At 42.0% G+C, this 19,027-nt stretch overlaps 1 protein-coding gene across 1 annotated transcript in view; it reads left to right on the forward strand.

The window, feature by feature from the left end:
• Positions 1-4,455: 4,455 nt before the first annotated feature.
• The window catches only part of LMTK2 (lemur tyrosine kinase 2), a 41,997-nt gene continuing 27,425 nt past the window's right edge, over positions 4,456-19,027 (forward strand). The window contains exon 1 of the mRNA XM_059861485.1: positions 4,456-4,777. Coding sequence (XP_059717468.1) covers positions 4,624-4,777 — 154 coding nt within the window. The 5' untranslated portion in view covers positions 4,456-4,623. The remainder of the gene's footprint in view (positions 4,778-19,027) is intronic.

Genomic DNA, 19,027 nt, shown 5'->3' on the forward strand with positions numbered 1-19,027 from the left:
TAACTACATTGATTCCTTATAATGGTTCAGTGGACAAAACTGAAATGAACATAATTTAATAAAGTAAATTTAAATTAATTGAATAAGACACATTTACCATTATAATCCATTTTCATATCCTAATGTTAAAACTTACTGAAAGTGTGTTTGAAGTCAAAGTAAGCAGAACCTTCCTAATCAAGCTCATAAAAATCTACTAAGTATTCCTGAGTCAACAGAAATGAAACCTGTATTAAATTTTCAGGATGTTAGTGGCAGATGCAAATCCAAATATTAAATATTTCCCAAGAAGAATGTAATTCCTTAATGATTTACAAGGAATGGATTTAAAAAGAGGTGTTTTATCTCTATTTAACACATTTTAAAATTAATGCAAACTGAATTTTCTACCAGCAATTGAAAATAAGCAATATCATATAATCCAGAGGTTTGTTTCTCCACGTCCAAGTTTAATGATTTGTGGGAAGAAATCAGAGAGTTCTGACCTAGACCCATTTTAGAATGACAGATAGATACAAAGAGAAAACAATTGACACAAATGAGAAGATTTCTTTTACTGTGTAACTTTTAAATGCAGTTTTCTTCAGCCAATTTTCCTTAAAATGTGAAATTCTGAATGCTAGACTTTGGAATGGAGAAAAAAGCCTCCAGTTATACCATACCACTATTAGGTCACTGATGACTGAAGGTGGAGGTTAAAACCAGTGATATTTATTTTGTCTCTGTCAGGTGGAGAAGCAGATCACTTTGTTAAATACAAAAAGACAGCACTGACAGGGAAAGAAAGGTTGTATTTGAAAGCAGGAGATGTGAGGGAGAGCAGAGTGTGTCTCAGTATTCCTAAATAGAGAAGCCAATCTTTGTGCTTAAAACAGTGATCTGGAATAGGAGCTGGGTCCTGTGATCAGCTCAGTTCCTGGTGCTTGGAGATGCTGTTTTGTAGTAAATGGATTGTGATTCTTTTGGGGCTTTGTTCACAGTTACACTGAGGACCCTTAACACCCCTCTGGCAGCTCACTGAGCCTGCTAGACAAATATTCCTTCTGCATGAATAATGTTATCAAAAATATTGAAGAAAACCAACTGAAAATAAAAGTATCAACATCCTTTCGTTGATCCAATTATCTGTCTCTAAAAAAAGGTTTTAACACCTCCCACGCTGAACAGCAGCTTCAGTAATTTGGCCATGATAACAGTGCATAATGAAGAAACACGAGGCAGTGATATGTGGTGACACGTCCCATTTTGTGTACAGGAAGAGTTTGGTTTAAGTAAATAGCTTTTCTTTGTAAGTACCTTTTGGATTACTTGCTATTATGTTGCTCATCCCATTAGTCTCGTGTAGTTGCCACAGATGTTTAATTGCAGAAATTGTAAATGAGTGAATCTAGCATTCCTGAGGATGGAGATAGGAGATGAGGGTTTGCACCCTTGGATTTTTTTGATGTTCGTGGTGTATTTGAAGATGGGGAGTAAACTGTGACTAACATGTAGAACAAAGGATTGGAAGGTTTGGTTATTTAACTTCTACCAGTGACTAATTCACAGCAAACCTTAAGTGTCCTGTCATTACAGAATAGTGCTCTAACAGGTCCTTGTAATGATATGCTGCCATAATGCCCCAGATGATATTACAACATGATGTTTTATCAGGAAATTACATCAAAGGCCCAGCATCCAATTATGATAGGCTAGGTTGGGAAATCAAGCAGCCTGCTGTGCTGAGATGCAGTGAATTGTCTTCAGCAAAGAAATGAGAACACCCTTGCACTGTAGACCTGCTGGAAGGCTACAAAGGAATGTTTAAACTTCATGTCTGTAGCTGCTATCAATCTCAATGTTTTTTCTGTGTGAAATTTGCATGAGGTCTGTGGCAGAGCTCAGAAGTAGCTCAGACCCAAGGCTCTGCAGGGATCAGGACACGGGATCTGCCTGTGTTACACACAGAAACATGGTGTTTGTTTGGTGTTGTTTGAATAATCATCACTACAAAGCATGACTACAATCACTACAAATCATCACTACAAAGCATCAGCTGCAAGGAGCCACACTCATGTCCAGGGGCTCCAGCCCTGATGTCCATGCTCATGGGAGATGGGATAGAGTGAAGGATAGATTACTAACCTTGATGTTTCCACTGGATATTTACAGTACATACAGAAAAAGACCCAGCTTTGTCATCACCAGCCTCAGTATTACAGCAGCAAGGAGCTATTTAAATAGCTGTTTGTACATGAAAAAATCATGTCATACATATTATGTATTGTACATAAAATATCACTAATTTTAAAGGGAAGGGGTCACATTTTGCCTCCCATCCATGACATCCACGGACAACCAGATAAACAATATTCTGGGATTATTTTAGAAATTAATTCATTATAAATAGGACAATGAATTAGTAATAATTTACTAAAGCAACAAAAGAGATGATTGTATTCAATTTTATTATTCAAGTAAAATATTTCCTTTGGAAGGAAAACTAATTAGAATGTTTCAAAAAGTATGGGTCATTTGATAACACAATTAGTGTCTTCACCCAGACAGAAGAGAGAAGACTGAGGTTAAACACACACTTGGTAAGAATAGTTTGATTCAAGTATATCCTCATGGTAGAACAAATTCAGAGGGACAGCAGGGATTTAGGTTTATGTTTTGTCTTCCTGGACCCCATGGTCCAAATATTACTTTGAACACTAAACTTTCCTTTCATGTATTCCCAGGGGTGCACTCATTGTACATTTCTTTGGACAATCTGTGCTCCCAAAGTCATTATATAATCTTGACATAATTAGCCTTTTTGTTAAATTATTTGGAAAATGGAAATCGAGTTTGTTAGTCATATGGTATTTCCCTGTTTCCTCACTGCAGAGAGCCCTGATTGCTTAGGATTAACACTTCCATTTATGCTGCTTAGAGCTGACACCTCATTTTCATGTACTCCAAGTTCAGCATAATCACAGACCTAAACGAGAATAATCTTTATTTCTAAACCCTGATGGTATCAATAATTCAACAAGGTCACCTCCAGCCTTGGAAGCGCTCGGCCGCAGAGGGAGGGTGGTGTGCCCATCCCAGGGTCTGACCTGGGGCTCATCAGCTCCGCAGAGCAGCAGGAACAGGCCGAGCTCATCCCAAGGGATGGCAGCAGGGGCTGTGCTTCCCAGGGCTGATCCCGAGGGATGGCAGCAGGGGCTGTGCTCCCCAGGGCTGATCCCGAGGAGATGGCAGCAGGGGCTGTGCTTCCCAGGGCTGATCCCGAGGGATGGCAGCAGGGGCTGTGCTCCCCAGGGCTGATCCCGAGGGATGGCAGCAGGGGCTGTGCTCCCCAGGGCTGATCCCGAGGGATGGCAGCAGGGGCTGTGCTCCGCAGGGCTGATCCCGAGGGATGGCAGCAGGGGCTGTGCTCCGCAGGGCTGATCCCGAGGGATGGCAGCAGGGGCTGTGCTCCGCAGGGCTGATCCCGAGGGATGGCAGCAGGGGCTGTGCTCCGCAGGGCTGATCCCGAGGGATGGCAGCAGGGGCTGTGCTCCCCAGGGCTGATCCCGAGGGATGGCAGCAGGGGCTGTGCTTCCCAGGGCTGATCCCGAGGGATGGCAGCAGGGGCTGTGCTCCGCAGGGCTGATCCCGAGGGATGGCAGCAGGGGCTGTGCTCCGCAGGGCTGATCCCGAGGGATGGCAGCAGGGGCTGTGCTCCCCAGGGCTGATCCCGAGGGATGGCAGCAGGGGCTGTGCTTCCCAGGGCTGATCCCGAGGGATGGCAGCAGGGGCTGTGCTCCCCAGGGCTGATCCTGAGGGATGGCAGCAGGGGCTGTGCTCCCCAGGGCTGATCCCGAGGGATGGCAGCAGGGGCTGTGCTCCCCAGGGCTGATCCCGAGGGATGGCAGCAGGGGCTGTGCTCCCCAGGGCTGATCCTGAGGGATGGCAGCAGGGGCTGTGCTTCCCAGGGCTGATCCTGAGGGATGGCCGGGACTTTCTGTTCCCGCAGGGCTGATCCTGAGGGATGGCCGGGCTCTGTGCTCCCGCAAGGCCGGTCAGTCCCGAGGCAGTTCTGAGGAGGCTCCACGCCCGCTCCGGCCTTTAGGGGGCACTCAGCCGCCAGGGGGAGCTGCTCCCGCCGCGCCCTCGAGTCCTGCGCGCGGGCTCGGCCAAGCCCCACCTTCCCCTCCGCCCCGTCAGCGGATTGGCGGGAGGAGCCGTCAATCTGAGAGACGCCCCGCCCCCCTCCAACCGGTCGGAGCGCGGCTTGATTGGCAACCGCGCGCCGCTACTCTCGAGCCGCAGCCTTCCTCCGCCCTAGCTCGCCCTCTGCATAGCGATTGGCTGGTACAGCTGTCAATCACAGATTAGCACCTTCCCAACCGGTGGAGCCGCCTCCTGAGCGCGAGACGCGGTTTGATTGGTCCTTCAGGTTGTCAATCAGCGGCGCGCCCCGCCCTGTCGCGGTCAGGTAGCCCGGAAGATGGCGGCGGCGGCGGCGGCCGGTGGGGCTCTGTGAGAGGAGCGGCGGCGGGGCCGATGCCGCGGAGTCGGGGGGCGGCGGCTGCCGCGAGGGCTGCCCGGAGTCGCTGAGAACCTCGAGCCCCTCGTTCGGCGCCGGGCCTCGGTCCGGGAGCGGACGGCATGCGGCAGCGCGGGGGGCTCGGCGGGAGCGCCCGGCGGCGGGGGGGCGGTGGCCCGCGGCTCCTCGGCCCGCGACACCTGCTCGGGCTCGTCCTTCTGCTGTGGCCGCTCGTGGGGAGCGGCGAGGCGGCTCCGCTGCCGCCAGCAGGTGCAGGTGAGCGCGGGGGAGCGGGGCTGGGCGTGCGGCTCCGCGGCGGGGCCCGGGAGCGGCGGCACTGCGGGTTTCCGAGTCCCCGTCCCTCCCCCGTGCTGCGGGCAGGGCTCCGCCGAAGCGTCGGGAAGGGCACGGCGGGCGGATGGGGCTCCCCGGCTGTAGGTCACGGCTCTGCCGCTGGCAGCGAGCGATATCCCGCTGTGGATCGCTCGGACCCCTGACACTGAGCTGCGGGCTTGTTCTGTCTGTGTGTTTACCGCAGACCTTCTGCCTGTAGTGCTGCTGCTCTCACCTGTTCTGAGCTCGGCGGGATTTTTCTTTTTTCTGGTTTTGCCTGTGAATCACCGGGACTCCCGTTCCTGGGTGGAGGCTCTTCAGGGCAGACGGCACTTGCCTGTTTTCCGGTCAGATTAGTCGGATTTCCCCCCCGGCCCCCCCGGGCCAGGCTCTCTAAATAGTCATGTAGTTCACATTTATTTCTCTCGTGTGTTAGGTAACGCTGAGTTCCTTCGATTTCCCTGCTTATTTTCCTGTTTGTCTTAAAGGCACAAACTAAACAATATGTCCTCGCAGTCATAGGACTGACTGATCAGAGGTTTATTAGGATTCACAGGTACCAACTGTCTTTGATTCATATTTATTGTTTCATTGGGACTTGCAAACATAACATTGTATTGAGACTGAATTTTGTTAGGGTTGGGTTGGTTACAATGTGTGCTGAGCTTCCCTTCTAGCCGTGAGGAGTTGTACAGCTTAACTAGACAAGATGTTGAGGGAGGAGCAGGAGCAGTGGGGAGGGAAAGATAGGAAGCACAAAGATTAGGTAATTTGGCTGCTCTTCCACATGAAGTATCAAAACTGGGAGTGGAACCCATACTTCCTTTAATTTTGGACCTGTGTCTCTTTCCCAGTTTTTCCTTCCCAGAACATTTAGGAATTGTTCATAAGTCACTCCCTCCATCAGCCTGCTTTGAGGTCTTTCATACTTTGTGTAAAAGTGAACTTCTGAAAAAGAGAAAACTGTCAGTCAAATCTTTATTTCCTTTGATGCTACATGATAATTTTTTCATTTAGAAAATACTTGAGGTTTATCCAAATAATATTAAATTGTCATTGAGCTGTAAGGTAAGGCAGTAGAATCAGTTCTGTATGAAGGATTTTATAATGTCTTTCCTGGGTCTTACTTTTCTTGAAATGCAGTTAATTTTTCTATTTAAAGGGAAATGTCAAATGTCAAATTTTATTTCTTTTCATACAATTTTCTCTTTCCTATGAGAACTATGCATGTACCTTACAAAGATGGGGGAACAAAGCATAACTTCCATGGCACTGGTAAAAAGCTTTATTCTCAAAATGAAAAGCTGATTGGACAAATTGCAGGACATAGTATTAAAGTGTTGTTGTTCAGCTTTGGTTTTTTTTATTCTATAATTTAAAAGACTGAATTAGCTGTGCTAACTGTAGTACTGCTAAGAGAAATATTTATGATGCTGTGATATTGGGCTCATACAACATGAATGAGATGCTGTAATTTTATACGTAGGTTTTGGTTATGTTTAGGCCACAGTATGTATACATGGGATGTTATCTCAAGTTTAGCCAACTGTCCAGATGCTGTCATGGGAAACCCAATGAACTCCAGGAAATGAAGCTGCTGCTTTCTCCTGTGTCTTTGCCCATGTAAGAGACAATGTATTTGGATTACTTTATTGATGGATATTTAGTATTGAAACTTTAGGGCCTCATTAGGTGCCTTTTCCAGTTTCACTGGCATCACTTTTGCTGGGAGGACTTCGTCCTGCCTGAAATAATGTGTGCCTGGTGGGTTTGAGTGCAACAGGTTCTTAGGCTGCAACATGTCCTGTATCATCACCTGTCTGAGCAGCAGGAGCTGGGGGAAAGCTACAAGCCCTTTGTTGTTTTCCCTTCCTGTGAATATCTTCCCTGTGGATGACAATGAGACTGGTTCAGCTTGAACCTTCTCTGTCATTCTGGGCAGGTTTTAAACCTGTCTGAAGACAAACCTGTGACGTTATTTTGCAGGGTTAGGAGTCATGGGTTGTGTTTAAAAAACAATTCAGCCATATTGTGAGTGTCTCTCTTGTGTCCCATGACAGGTTGCTTTGATTTCCTCTGCTGGGGCTGGCAGGTGGTGGTGGGCTCCATTCTGGACCTTGGCAGTTTTTGCAGTTGACTGTAACACTTGGACTGATACATATGGATTGAAAACTTGAGAGGAATTTAATGGGCTTTTCATACAGTGATTGCTAACTGGTTTCAAAATTACTTTAGAATCCCACAGTTGTTCACCTAGCAAGACTGGTTGCTGCTTTGGCAAGGGAGAAACATTTTTATGTGTGTTGCTTGTAATAGGAAAGATGGGATCCACAGAAAAGGGAGGAAAGTGTAGTTATTGTAAAGAATTTTATAGAATCTTTCATGAAGTATACCTGTAATAAATTCTCCTTTGGGGAGGAAGCTGGAATGCTGGGTGGTGATGGGCAGGTTCTAGCAAGACTAGATTGGATTCCTTGAGCAAAACTGCTCCAATTTGTGGGCATGCAGTGGAAGTTTGCCAGCCTGGGTGGCTGGGGAGCTGTCAGGTTCCAGGGCCCTGATGGATAGGAATGAGGCTGCTCTTCTCAAGTGTGGCTTCATAGTGCTTGCAGATGAAGGCATGCATTGACAAGGTGTTCTGTATTTGTCTTGCATTTTTGATGTTATATTTCTAAACTAATTTAATATCTTTTTATCCAACAGTAAGGAGAGGTGGTAAAGGAAATCAATCTTGAAGTGTTTCCTTGGTAAGGTTCATAGCAATTATAGGAAATATGAAAAACAAGCTGTTGAATATGCTACTGCCTAAAAATACTTTAACCAACTTAGATTTAATTTATTCTGTGAGTGGAAAAAAAGGATACTGATATGTACTGTGCTAGTTCTGAACTTAAGGTTTGACTTTATGCTGGAGGTAAGAGCTGGGGCAGTTGTGCTGGAAAGGAGTTTCAAGGCTGAAGTGTTGAAGTTGTCTTTCACCTGCAGAGTATTGGTGATTTTCCCCAAGTGCATCAGCCTAACATGACTTCCACTACCAGCTGTGTGGCTGAAGGAAGGACATTTGGGCACTGCTTTTCTGCAGCAGTGTTCAGCAGCCAAACTGCATCACAAACTGCCATGGCTGCTTTACTGTGCTAAAGCTTTACATGTACATTCAGGCTCTCAGTTCTGACTTGGATTTCCATACTTGACCTTAATTCCATTGAGCATCTGAATCAAGTGTGTGTGTAATGTCAGACAAAGTATTTACATCATCTCTGTGCTCTATGAAGTCTTTGCAAATACAAAGAGGGACTCAAAAATACTTTTATTATCCTGTAAAACTTGAATAGATGGTAGCATTTTTAGCAGGTGTGTTCAGTTTCACATTTGTGATTACTGCACAGTCTGATCAATTGAAGTGAGGAGCTGGACTTGGTGCCTGCATGATTGCTTTTTGAGAGCTTTGGCCTTGGAACTGAGTGGTCCAGTTGGGTGTCAGTGGCAGGGAGTCTCTGCTGATGGACTTGGTCATGTAGGATCCAGGAGGAAATTATTAGAATTTGGTAAATAGTATCCTGAGATATTCATCTGAAATATCTAAATATTCATGCAGCTGTACAAATCTGAAGTATCTAAATATTCAGTCAGCTGGCCTCAGATGACAAGTTAAAACTTTGAGATGAAGTCACTTTTTTTTTGTTTTTGCATGAAGATGAGCTCTGTAGTACATATATACTCCTGGGAAAATTGTTGCTTTTGGGTTGCTTTGGCTTGATGTTTTACTTGGAGTTCTGTCAGACTGGGGCCAAATTGCAATTGTGGCCTGTGGTTTGGTGCAATGTAAAATGTCTGTGACTTGCACATAACAAGAAAAGCCATTTTCTAAGTGTGTGCAAGTTAGCAACTCGCATCACTGGAAGTTAAGAAAAATCTTGCTTTTACAGTGAGGATTTGAATTGTGGTCTGTGCCTTTCATGGGAATGGTCTATCCTTCCTCCCCTTTCAAGATGAACTTGTTTACTTGTCCCTGTATTTCTTTTTATAGCTTCTGTCCCAGGCAGTTAATAATCATAGAACTAAAAAAAATTGAACTGAAAATTTGTCTTTTATCTTTCATTTGTGTTTGTGAATTTGAGGTAAGAAGCCAACCCTGACTTTGCCCTGCAGGGATGTTCCACGCAGAGCTTTGTTCACAGGCTTGGTTTGCTTTGCTTTCTCTGCCTGTGGCTGTAAAGTGTCTGGACTTTGCTACAACTAAAGGAGTCCTCATAGGACGAGGTCACTTTCTGAAGCAATTTCTCATGTCTTGAATGCTTGGGTGTATTTAATAATTCCCCAGGTATCATTGCAGCATATTAAGATAGCACTCATCAGAGAAGGTTTGAAGGTTTGTTGGCACAGCATCAGGCGCTGGGCATTGGTTTGAAAGGACCCATTGCTGGGTGCTGGTTGTGCCCCAAAATAGAAAAGATTTTGTGAGATCCACCATTCTGGATAGGTAAATATGATTGGGAGTAATTTTCTGGATGCTTGCTGTAGTCTGGTTTCAGTCACTGTTCACACACAGTTTATCTGCGTGGGATAAAGGGACCTCAGGCAGTGTAATGCCAGAGCTGCAAAAATCCCAGTTCTGTTTCAGTACTAGCACTGCAGTTCTGCAGGAGAAGGACAGCACATGGAGTCATAGAGTCCTCCTTAGGTTTTATTTTGGAGCTGCCTTTCTGTTTGGTCTGGGCACTTAGTGTCTGCAGCTTGATACAGTTCTGGATACAATTTGCAAAAGCTTCAATGCTTTTGTTGCTCTGTATGAGCTCTTTGTTTTCATTGTGCTGCTGTTATGAAAGGTCTTGAGCAACGTCTAGATACAAGAAACATTTTGTCAACTTTTATTAGCAGAAATGTACAAACTGTGTCAGGATAGTCCTTTCAGCCTGCACGTGTGCTTTAAGTGCTGTCTGTAGCAAGGTGTGCCATATGTAGCTTAGGCAAGGTAGTGGTGGGAAGTGCATTGTCAGTAAATGGTCTTCTGAGTGATTTTCAGTATGAAATGCTGTACAAAGTAACACCTTGTCCAACACTGCTGCACTTACAAAAGTTTCCTTCCTGATAAGAAAACATCACTGTAGTGACTTAACAGTGATATGACTCCTTTGGGACTACCACTGCAGCGTGGTATGAAAGATGTGTAGAAAATAGTAACAGTAGATTTTTTTTAGTGCTGACTTTTAAGCTTGCAGCCCGTAGATCAGATCCAGTTCTCCAAAATCAATCACTTTCTCGATGGCCTGTTCTGCCCAGGGATCCTTTAGCAATAAATAGGGATGAGAAACAGATCTAATAAGCTCTTTTTTCAAAATGCTGCTGCTTCCTTTCTCTCCTGCATTTCTTAACTCAGCTGTACATTGGAGTTGGAAAGGCATCTGCTATAAAATCAAGATTCTGGAAAATCCCATCACATGAAAATTGCATTTATGGATTTCTTTCCTGTGAACTGAAATTAGTCTCTTCAAAGGCATTGTATCTTAATGGCTTGTGTTGCTATTAAATGGTAGGAGAAAGAGATACTGTTGTTTTGGTTTCCATGCTGCAGGTAATGCTTTGCTGGTGGTTGGAGGAACCATCTCATGCTACTTTGAATTACTGTGGTCTATCCTATGTTAAAAAAACCAAACTGCAACTCTCATGCCTCATTGTTGGAGAAATGGTATAGCAGATGAAAAAAAAAAAAAGTACTTGAGCAGGAATTAATTGTCAAAACCAACAACTAGCAGTACAGAATAAAGTGTGCTCAGCAGAATTTTGTGAGTGTATGTACATGTATGCACATACATGCAATTAAGAGTCAGTGGTGCATTTGCAAGATGATGATGTTACCCAGATTTTCCAGAAACACTGCCATGAAGGCATAAGGCACGTAATTATTTAACATGGATATTTTTTGCCTTGTCTTAAGATGCCTTTGTGCAAACATGAGATTCTAGCACTGAAACTTCAAACAGATCTCACTCTGTAAACACTTGAAGTACCAGCCTATATTTAGTCCTTATTAAAATTGAGCAGTATGCTGTTATGTGAGTAATTCTCTGACATTACTGGGAAGACTTGTAGGATAATAGAATAAGGTCAGTAATGTAAAACTAATCCCAGCTCAGAGTTTTGCTGGTTACTAACTGTTCAGCCAATATGCAGGCCAGGACAAGTGCTCAGAAGCAGGAGGATCAGAGCAGTGCTGTTCTGAGATGCTGTGCTCCAGGAGAGTCCAGCTTTGCCCTGGATATTCTTGCCTTAGGATATGTAACATGTGCCACCCTAACACACGGAGTGGATTTAAGCACATGTAGAAGAAATTCATTTGAACCACATTGTAAAAGCATTTAGGGGAACATGGGATAAAGTAGTTTGAAAAAAATATTGGCTTATACTGTAGGATAGACTCCTGTTCTTTTTAAGGACAAATGGGAGGACAGAAATAATTTGCCAAGAACTGTTGGCGTAGACTTCGCATCCAGTTGTGATATGAAGTAGCTAAGATTTCTTCTTGAAAATATTGTAACTTATTGGATAGGACAGTAATATTTCAGGGTCATGTGTCCACAAAACACACATTTAACTGTGTAACTGGCTTTTGACACTGTAGAAATATATCCAGAACTCAAGATAGCTTGGAGGAGTGTCAGAGGCATTTTTGTTTCATGGGGAACACTCTGTAAGAAATAGCCTTGTTGCTGTCTTTGTTACTCTTTTTTCTGATGGTTGATTGTTGTAAAGAAGAAAAGCTGTTGGCTTTTCAAAAGAATTGTCTCTGCATGTGCCTTGGCCTTTCATCCCACCCTCCTGCCCCATGAGGGACCTAATGGAGTTCTAGGGTAAGACAGGGATTGTAATGGACAAGTCAAGTAGAGGGATGAAATGTCTCAGTTTCTGTCTAGAGGAATATGGGAACAGACTTGTATTTGACTTTTGATTTTTTCCCCACACTACAGCTGAAGTCTTGTCATTTTACTTGTACCTTTCCAAGTGCCAGACTTTGATTTAGGCCATGTGGCACAATTCAGGTTTAGCCAGGAAATTGTTTTATTGACAAGCTGTTAGTTACGGCTTCTTGTTTTCAGAAGGAGTAAGTACAATTGTGCACAAGTTACTTGGATAGCTGTAGCTTTAAGTCCCTAAGATTGTTTTTTTCTTGAGACTGTATCTAGAAGTAGAATTTTTCATAGAAGGAAGAATAAAATCAGGTGATAAAGTGCTTTTGCAAAAGGGTACATTATAGTGAAGGTTACTTTTATTGGTAATGCATTAGACCTTTGCATTATCCAGGTTAAGGGTAGCAATAATGTCATGAGAAGACAGACTTTTGAAACAGCTCTTCAGTTAATAATATTTTCAACAGTTTGTTCTGGGTTATTTTCTGAAGATAGTAAACATTTGTGCTTTAGTTGAGTGTCTTAAGTACTAAGAATCTGAATGCTGAAAATTTCAGGTGTAGACTGAGAAACATTAAAATTCCTTTAGCAGTGTTGTGTGTCTGTTCTTAGAGATTTGCTCAATGAAGGAACATTTCCAGTCTCTTCCTGAAATACTTCAGGCATTTGGGACCCTTTTAGATTTCACTAAGGTGCTGCCATTGTGTTGAGAACAGCAAGGCAGTGAAGATCTCTGAGATCTTGGGAATGTTTCTTCCTGTGGTACTGGTACTGTACTGGTAATGGCCATTCAAAGCAAAGGGCTGACTGGAATTTGGAGTGTCATTCTCACACTAAAATTCTCTTCATTTTATTTTCAAAAGAATGTCTGAAATGCAAATACCACTCCTTCAGAACTTCTGTTTGTGTGTGTTGTATCTCAGTTGAAGGTTGGTGATTTGGATGCCCTTCTAATGTAGTGTTTTAAAGCCCATTGTGCTATAGCATTGCACAACTCAATAATGGTACTGCACCCATTTCTTCTGAAACTTAATCTTGAAAATGATGCTTTTTTTTTGCTCAGTTGTTAAATGGAGCATAGTAGGAGAAAATTGAGATTACAGGAATGTGGTAACGAATGAAATGTGCTTGAGTTTGGTTGGGGTTTTTTTGTTGTGCAATGGAGGAGTTGCAGTGTCTGTTGTGCTTTACCTTGTCATACAAATCAGGCATTACACAATAGATGTGTCTAAAATAATTTTGAATAGAGGTTTGGCTTAGTATTCTGCCTGTTACCTGCAGGCCATCTGAATTTATAGGCCTGGTTCTGTCTGTATGGTTTTGTGCTTATTAGTAGCAAACCTCTGCAGACTTCAGGGTGTAAATAAATGCAGGAGAAACTCTTTATGAGGGAAAGATAATGATCTGCATCTGACTTGTGGAGAGCTGGGTAGGAGTCGATAGCACTTTCCCACTTAATTGCTGGCGTAGAACAGAATGACAGCATTATTTAGGAAAGTTGGGATAGCTTTTAAAATCACATTTGTCAAAACCACTATAAATTAGGGTGATATTACACTTTTAAATGTGGTTACTTTAATATTTGTTAAAAGCAGAGTAAGTAAACTGACAAAGTTTATGAAAGATGCCCTGGGTTTAGCTAGGGAACAAAATTGGATTTGGTCATTCATTAGTATTTTAAAGACTGTGCTGTTCTGACTTGGTGTCATAAAGTAGAATCTTAGTTCATGATCATATAATTTGAGTGTGTCCAAGAGACAGTTTAAGTGACTGCTGTCATGCTAGATTTGTGCTGGAAATAGTTATAGCTATTAGTGCCAGTTATATAGCTGCTCTTGAAAGGAAATGGGCTCTTGCTTATGCAGTGGGACTGTTGTTGCATAGCAACTACTGTGCTGAAAGCTTAAAATCAGATGCTCCCTTGAAGTTCACTGTGCCCCAATAATGCTTAATTTATCTGTGCCTTACGCTGCCTTTATGGCAGTAGTGAACACCTTTTATGAGTGCACTCGCTCGTGTCTGGAATGTACATTTACTTTTCTTTCTCCCTCTGCTTAGAACTCTGTGGTATCCTGAATTTTTTAGCCCAGTTTTCTGAAGGTGGAGACCTTAATAATGTGATTACTCACACCGAACCCAAATCAAGAGTTCAGGCATCCTGGCCTTTCATAATCTGTAGAAGAAAGGCAAGCCCAGCATCCCTCGTGTATGGGCAGCTACACCTGGTCCTGTGTCGTTCTGAGTGGAGGCTGTTGCTTGACAAGTAAACATAGATGGAATATTTGGCTAGTTGGCATGCTTATTACTTGTAATTAATGATACCAAAGGATGCCACAGGTGGATACATGAGAGTATTTGAGTATCGGGGGCAGACTGGGAGATGGGATAGAGAAGGGAAACAGTCATAGTGAAAAAAGAACTTATGTTTGCTTAGGTGTTGAATTTGGTGGTTGGAGAACTGTCTTATGAAGAATGGTGATGTAAAAGAAAGTCAGCAAGATATAGGGAATCCTGACCTATAGAAGTTGCTTTGAAATATGCTTTGTATGAAAATAACATTTTCCAGCCCTTGAAACATTGCAATAAACACTGACGGGTGTGTTCTCAAGTCTGTACTTGATCCTGAGAATGCCAGCACAGTTCATCATCATCGTTTCCTCCGTGAGCCTGTTCATGTACTTGCCCGTGTACAGCCTTTGACTCCACATGTGCTGTGCTCAAATCTGGGCTTTAGTGAAGAATATGCTTAGGAAATGGCATCTTCAGAGGTGCTGAGGAATCTGCTCCAGTAGCTGCTAATTAAATATCTGCCTCAGCCAGGGCTTTGATTTGTTTATGATACAGTGTACTTCTAAAAAGTGGGTAAATAACATAGATGTATTTAACCCTGTGTAGCTTTGAAGGAATACCTGGTTTTTTGTGTTGATAATTTAGGACCATCTAGGTGCCATTTTGGGATGGAACATGTCCTAGCACAGAGCTTTGTGAAGCATTAGGTTGTATTCACCTTGCAGTAACACAGAGTGACACAGCTGCACTTCATCTCCTGCTTATTGTAATACAGGACTGATATAATCCAGGCCTCTTCCTCTGGCTTAAGTAGTTTGGATTTACCAAAGCAAACTAGTCTAGACTGTTCGTATTAGCTGACAGGAAGCCTTTTACTGTTGGCATGTTAGAGAGAGTATTTTTTAATCTGTTTGGTGGTTCCTTTCCTAAAGAACAGATTCTGACTTCTGGGTAGATATTAAGATGCCTTAAGTTGTTACTGCATAGGGTTACAGTAAATATGGCAAGGTTTTAAACTACTATGCTAAGTAAATCTGTTAACTCCTCCACAATGTATGATATTAAGAATCTTAGCTTCTGTAATAATTATGAAATTGAGTGTTTATTGGAATTTATCCAGGTTTATATTAAAGTTATTTCAATTCACAATGTTTTTTAACAGGTTTTTAAATTTAGGAAAATTCTTGTGAGATGACTTTATGAAATGGTCCTCTGCATTAATTAGAATGGATTTCTTGCTGGTTGCTTTTTTCAGTCAGGACTATAAAATAAATGTCATTGCTTCATACTTCCACAATTTACAAACAAAAGGGTGTATTAAACATCTTCTAGTTCCAAGTCATTTTACTAAGCTCCAGTGAATTAATCATTGGATGGAAATAGTTGAAAAATGCAAATGAGGTTATACTGCAGCAGATTTTCAGCACTTTGTCACAAAGACCAGTTCCAATACTTAATCAGTAACTTCTGTCACTGAATATGTATTCATGCAAGCTATTAAAATAGCTTCACTTAAAATAAATTTTAGCCCAATTACAGGTTGCCATAATTTAATACTTAACTTTACATTAATTTTTTAAAAAACCCTGCAAATTAAAAATATTACTTATTAATTGCTATGTAAGAAACTTCAAAGTTTATCCAAACAGAGATGGGTTCTGTAATTCTTAGTAAATGGCTTTTACTTGTGTGAGTCATCTGGAATGCTGTTCTGTAACTGTTGCAGAAACTTGCCCAGGATAATTGGCATTTTTCTTGTATTAAAGCTTCTGTTCATAATTTTCTATGTGAAAATTGTCTTGTGCTTTTGGAAGTTTAGATGACTTCCATCTTAACAGACCATTAATGATTAGCTGCCTTTTCAAAGGTGATCTTTCCTTTAAAAAAAAAAAAAATCATTACTTTCTCCAATTAACTGCTGCTCGTTCACACAGTTTCATTTCTAGAGAATTATGAAAGGTTTTAAAGGTTAGGAAGTAACATAATGAACAGCAGCAATATTTTTCTTTTCTGTCTTCTTTCCAGGACACTTAAAAGAGATGGTTACCTTATAGGGAGCAGTGTAACTTGCATGAAAGGCTTAGACTTTAGACTTGATAAATGTGTAGTTTCTTTCACAGAAGGAATTCCAGCAGAAATGGTATCTTTTTCATATGAAGTGTCTGAATACATATGCTGTGTATCTAACATGTACAATAAATGCAGCTTGTGATTGATAGTGCTCATTATGTCTCACTTGGAGTTAAATAAACCACTTTGAGTTAAGTAAATGTCTCACTTTATTGTACATAAGATCATTAGGAGCTTGAATCCTGCTAGCTGGATTTGCTGTGATAACTTGTACCTGCTGGGGGTCAGAAGTGGGGATCCTGAGTTGCAGTGAGCATGGTAATGTTTATGTAAATACAAGTTGTGGTTGTGCTGCTGTAGCTGGGGTGGTGCAGGGCTGAGAGTTTGTGGGTAGAGGGACCATCATGGCCAGCTGATGTCCTTGCAGGAGATGAACTTCTGGGGCCACAAACCCCTGGCCAGGTCTTGAAAACAAACAGTAGAATTGAGGGAAGTAAAGTCAACTCTGAAGAGCTGCTTCAGGTTTTGGTAGAGGCTGCTCAGAAAGGCCACCTGGAAGGTGACATGGGGTTAGGAGCAGAAGGTTCTGGTGAGAAGGGAATTGTCCCCTCAGTTTCTGTGGGGAATAGGAAGTCACTGTAAAATTCATGTTAGCCAAAAGAGACCTTAGAGTGTACCAGAAACCCAAAATAAAGTTTGATAGCATTTTTTAGTGTTTGATACACTTGGCAGTTGAGGTGCTTTGCACCCTGCTCTCGAGGAGCTGGTCTGAAGTCCTCAAATAGCAGGAATGAGTAACAACAGTGCTTGTGTGCCTGAGTTCAGTGTGCAGGCATTGGCTTGGCCAACTTAGCCAATGCATGAAACATTTGAGGGGGTTCAGGAGTCTTGATCTTCACTGGGAGGGATATATTGTGATTGTGGTGATGTGTTCCTGGCTGTTTGTTAGGGAAAATCTGCATCTGTTCATTAGGTAGTCTGAGGTGAGTTGGCTTCTTGTTTCAGTGAAATCGTTGGTGAAGGTGAGGAAGTTGTTTGGAAATCAAGTGTGATGGGTTTGGAAAAATGTCTGAAAAAATAATTCTACTTTGTAATACCTGGTAATGTAATTTTTGTTGGTGGTGTTTTTTGGTCTTTTTTTTGTATTAAAGCTACCTTTTGTTATTGGGTTTCAATTAGGAGTTTAAAGGAATTCCTTAAATTTTATCTGCAGCTATATTAGCTGTGTGTGTTTGTTACAGTAATTTAGCTAATTAATGACTTCACAGATTGTTTATATTTACAGTTCAGGTAATTTTTAGTCTCCTAAGTAAGGCTACTGAACATCTGGAGGAAGTAAACACAAATCAGCTGTTATCTTCCCCTTTTTTCTTGTTGATGCTTAGAAATGGGAAAATATCCACTGTGTTACATAGAAGACTTGATTTAAATGAATATAAATTGTTCTATTGAGAGCCCTCTTCAGAGATACTTTGTTCTGTTCAGAATTATGACTAAAAGCTGGTGAGTGGCCTCACATGGTTGTTGATCTGTGTTTGAACAATGCTCAGTATCTGCAGTGAAGTATTCCCAGTCCCTAATGAGGTTAGAATGCCAAAGCTCTTGTGGAAACTAGAAACCACTGGTTTGAAAATCTTCCATTTTTGCTGACTTTCGTTTGTTGTATTGGTAATAGTCCTAACTGTGCAGAAAATGTGACCTTCTGGAAGTGTGCTGACACACTTTAAAGCAGGATTTTCATTATGGCAATTTAGACTTTACATGTAATTAAAATAAGTAAATATCCTGTAAGTGTTCAGTGGAACATGATGAAAAGCTTTTTCTGCAAATCTCTCAATTTTTGCAGTTTTTTTAAGGTTTAAGAGGTAATGGACAAGTTTGTGTCCCTTGACAAGTGATCAACTTCTGCTTTTTTTACTTTTGAGGCTTCATTTACACCCTGTCCTGGTGCCAGATATTCCCATTGATACTCAAATGCTCTTGTAAAATCCAGTCAGTCCAGGTCACCTGATATTGTTTAACTCTGACAGTGATGTAATAGCTAAATACATTTTAATCAGATGTGGTCCAACTACTCCTCTGATCCCTGTGGCAGTACCTGTTTGAAAAGAAACAGCAACAGCAAAAACATCTCCTCCAGATGTGTGCTCAGGTCTCCTAGGGAACCACATGTCTTTGTTCTCTACTGAAGATGAAAACAGGGATGAAAATAGGTTTAATACCCCTGGCAATAACTTAAGATTTTTCTAAAATGCCATTTGAGGCTTTTGATCCTGTGAGTAATAACCTGGCTTAATCTCAGGAAATGTGTTGTTGTGGAATGTTTGTATATAAAATTTTGGAAAATGATTTGAAGTGTTTGTAAAACAGCTAGAAATCTAAGGTTCTTCAATGAAGACAGTCACCTAGTGAATCACAAGGAACAGAAATGGTGTGGAGCTGATTACATCCATTGCACTTGTGACAGCAACTTGTGTGTTTGGCAGACTGTCACAAATGCATTTCTTGAAAGAGAGAGTACTGTCTTGTAATGATATATTTTACATTTTGTGCAGTTTAAGTGAGGATTTCTTCTAGCTCCCTCTTCCTGTAGGTCAGGTGTTTCAGCTCTTGGGAAATATCTTCCAAAAGACCAGATTTCTACTCTGTATTTGGATACTTGTATCAATTTATTGACTTAAATATAATCCCAAGGCTTGGTGCTATCATTGTTCATCATAAACTTCAACAAATCACTTTGGCAACCATGTTAGTCCAGAATGCTGCAGGCAGGTGGTGAATCACCAGATGTATTTTGCCAGTTTGTCCTCTCTGTTCAGTTTCTTCTTAGCTTTGATCACATTCATGGGATTAAATGTTCAGACTCCCATTTTTAAATAAATGCAGGTGGATAATATGTTTGGAAGGAACTTTTTAGGGTGTTAAACAT

This window comes from Haemorhous mexicanus, chromosome 17, assembly GCF_027477595.1.
Source record: "Haemorhous mexicanus isolate bHaeMex1 chromosome 17, bHaeMex1.pri, whole genome shotgun sequence".
In the NCBI taxonomy this organism is placed as follows: Eukaryota; Metazoa; Chordata; class Aves; order Passeriformes; family Fringillidae; genus Haemorhous; species Haemorhous mexicanus.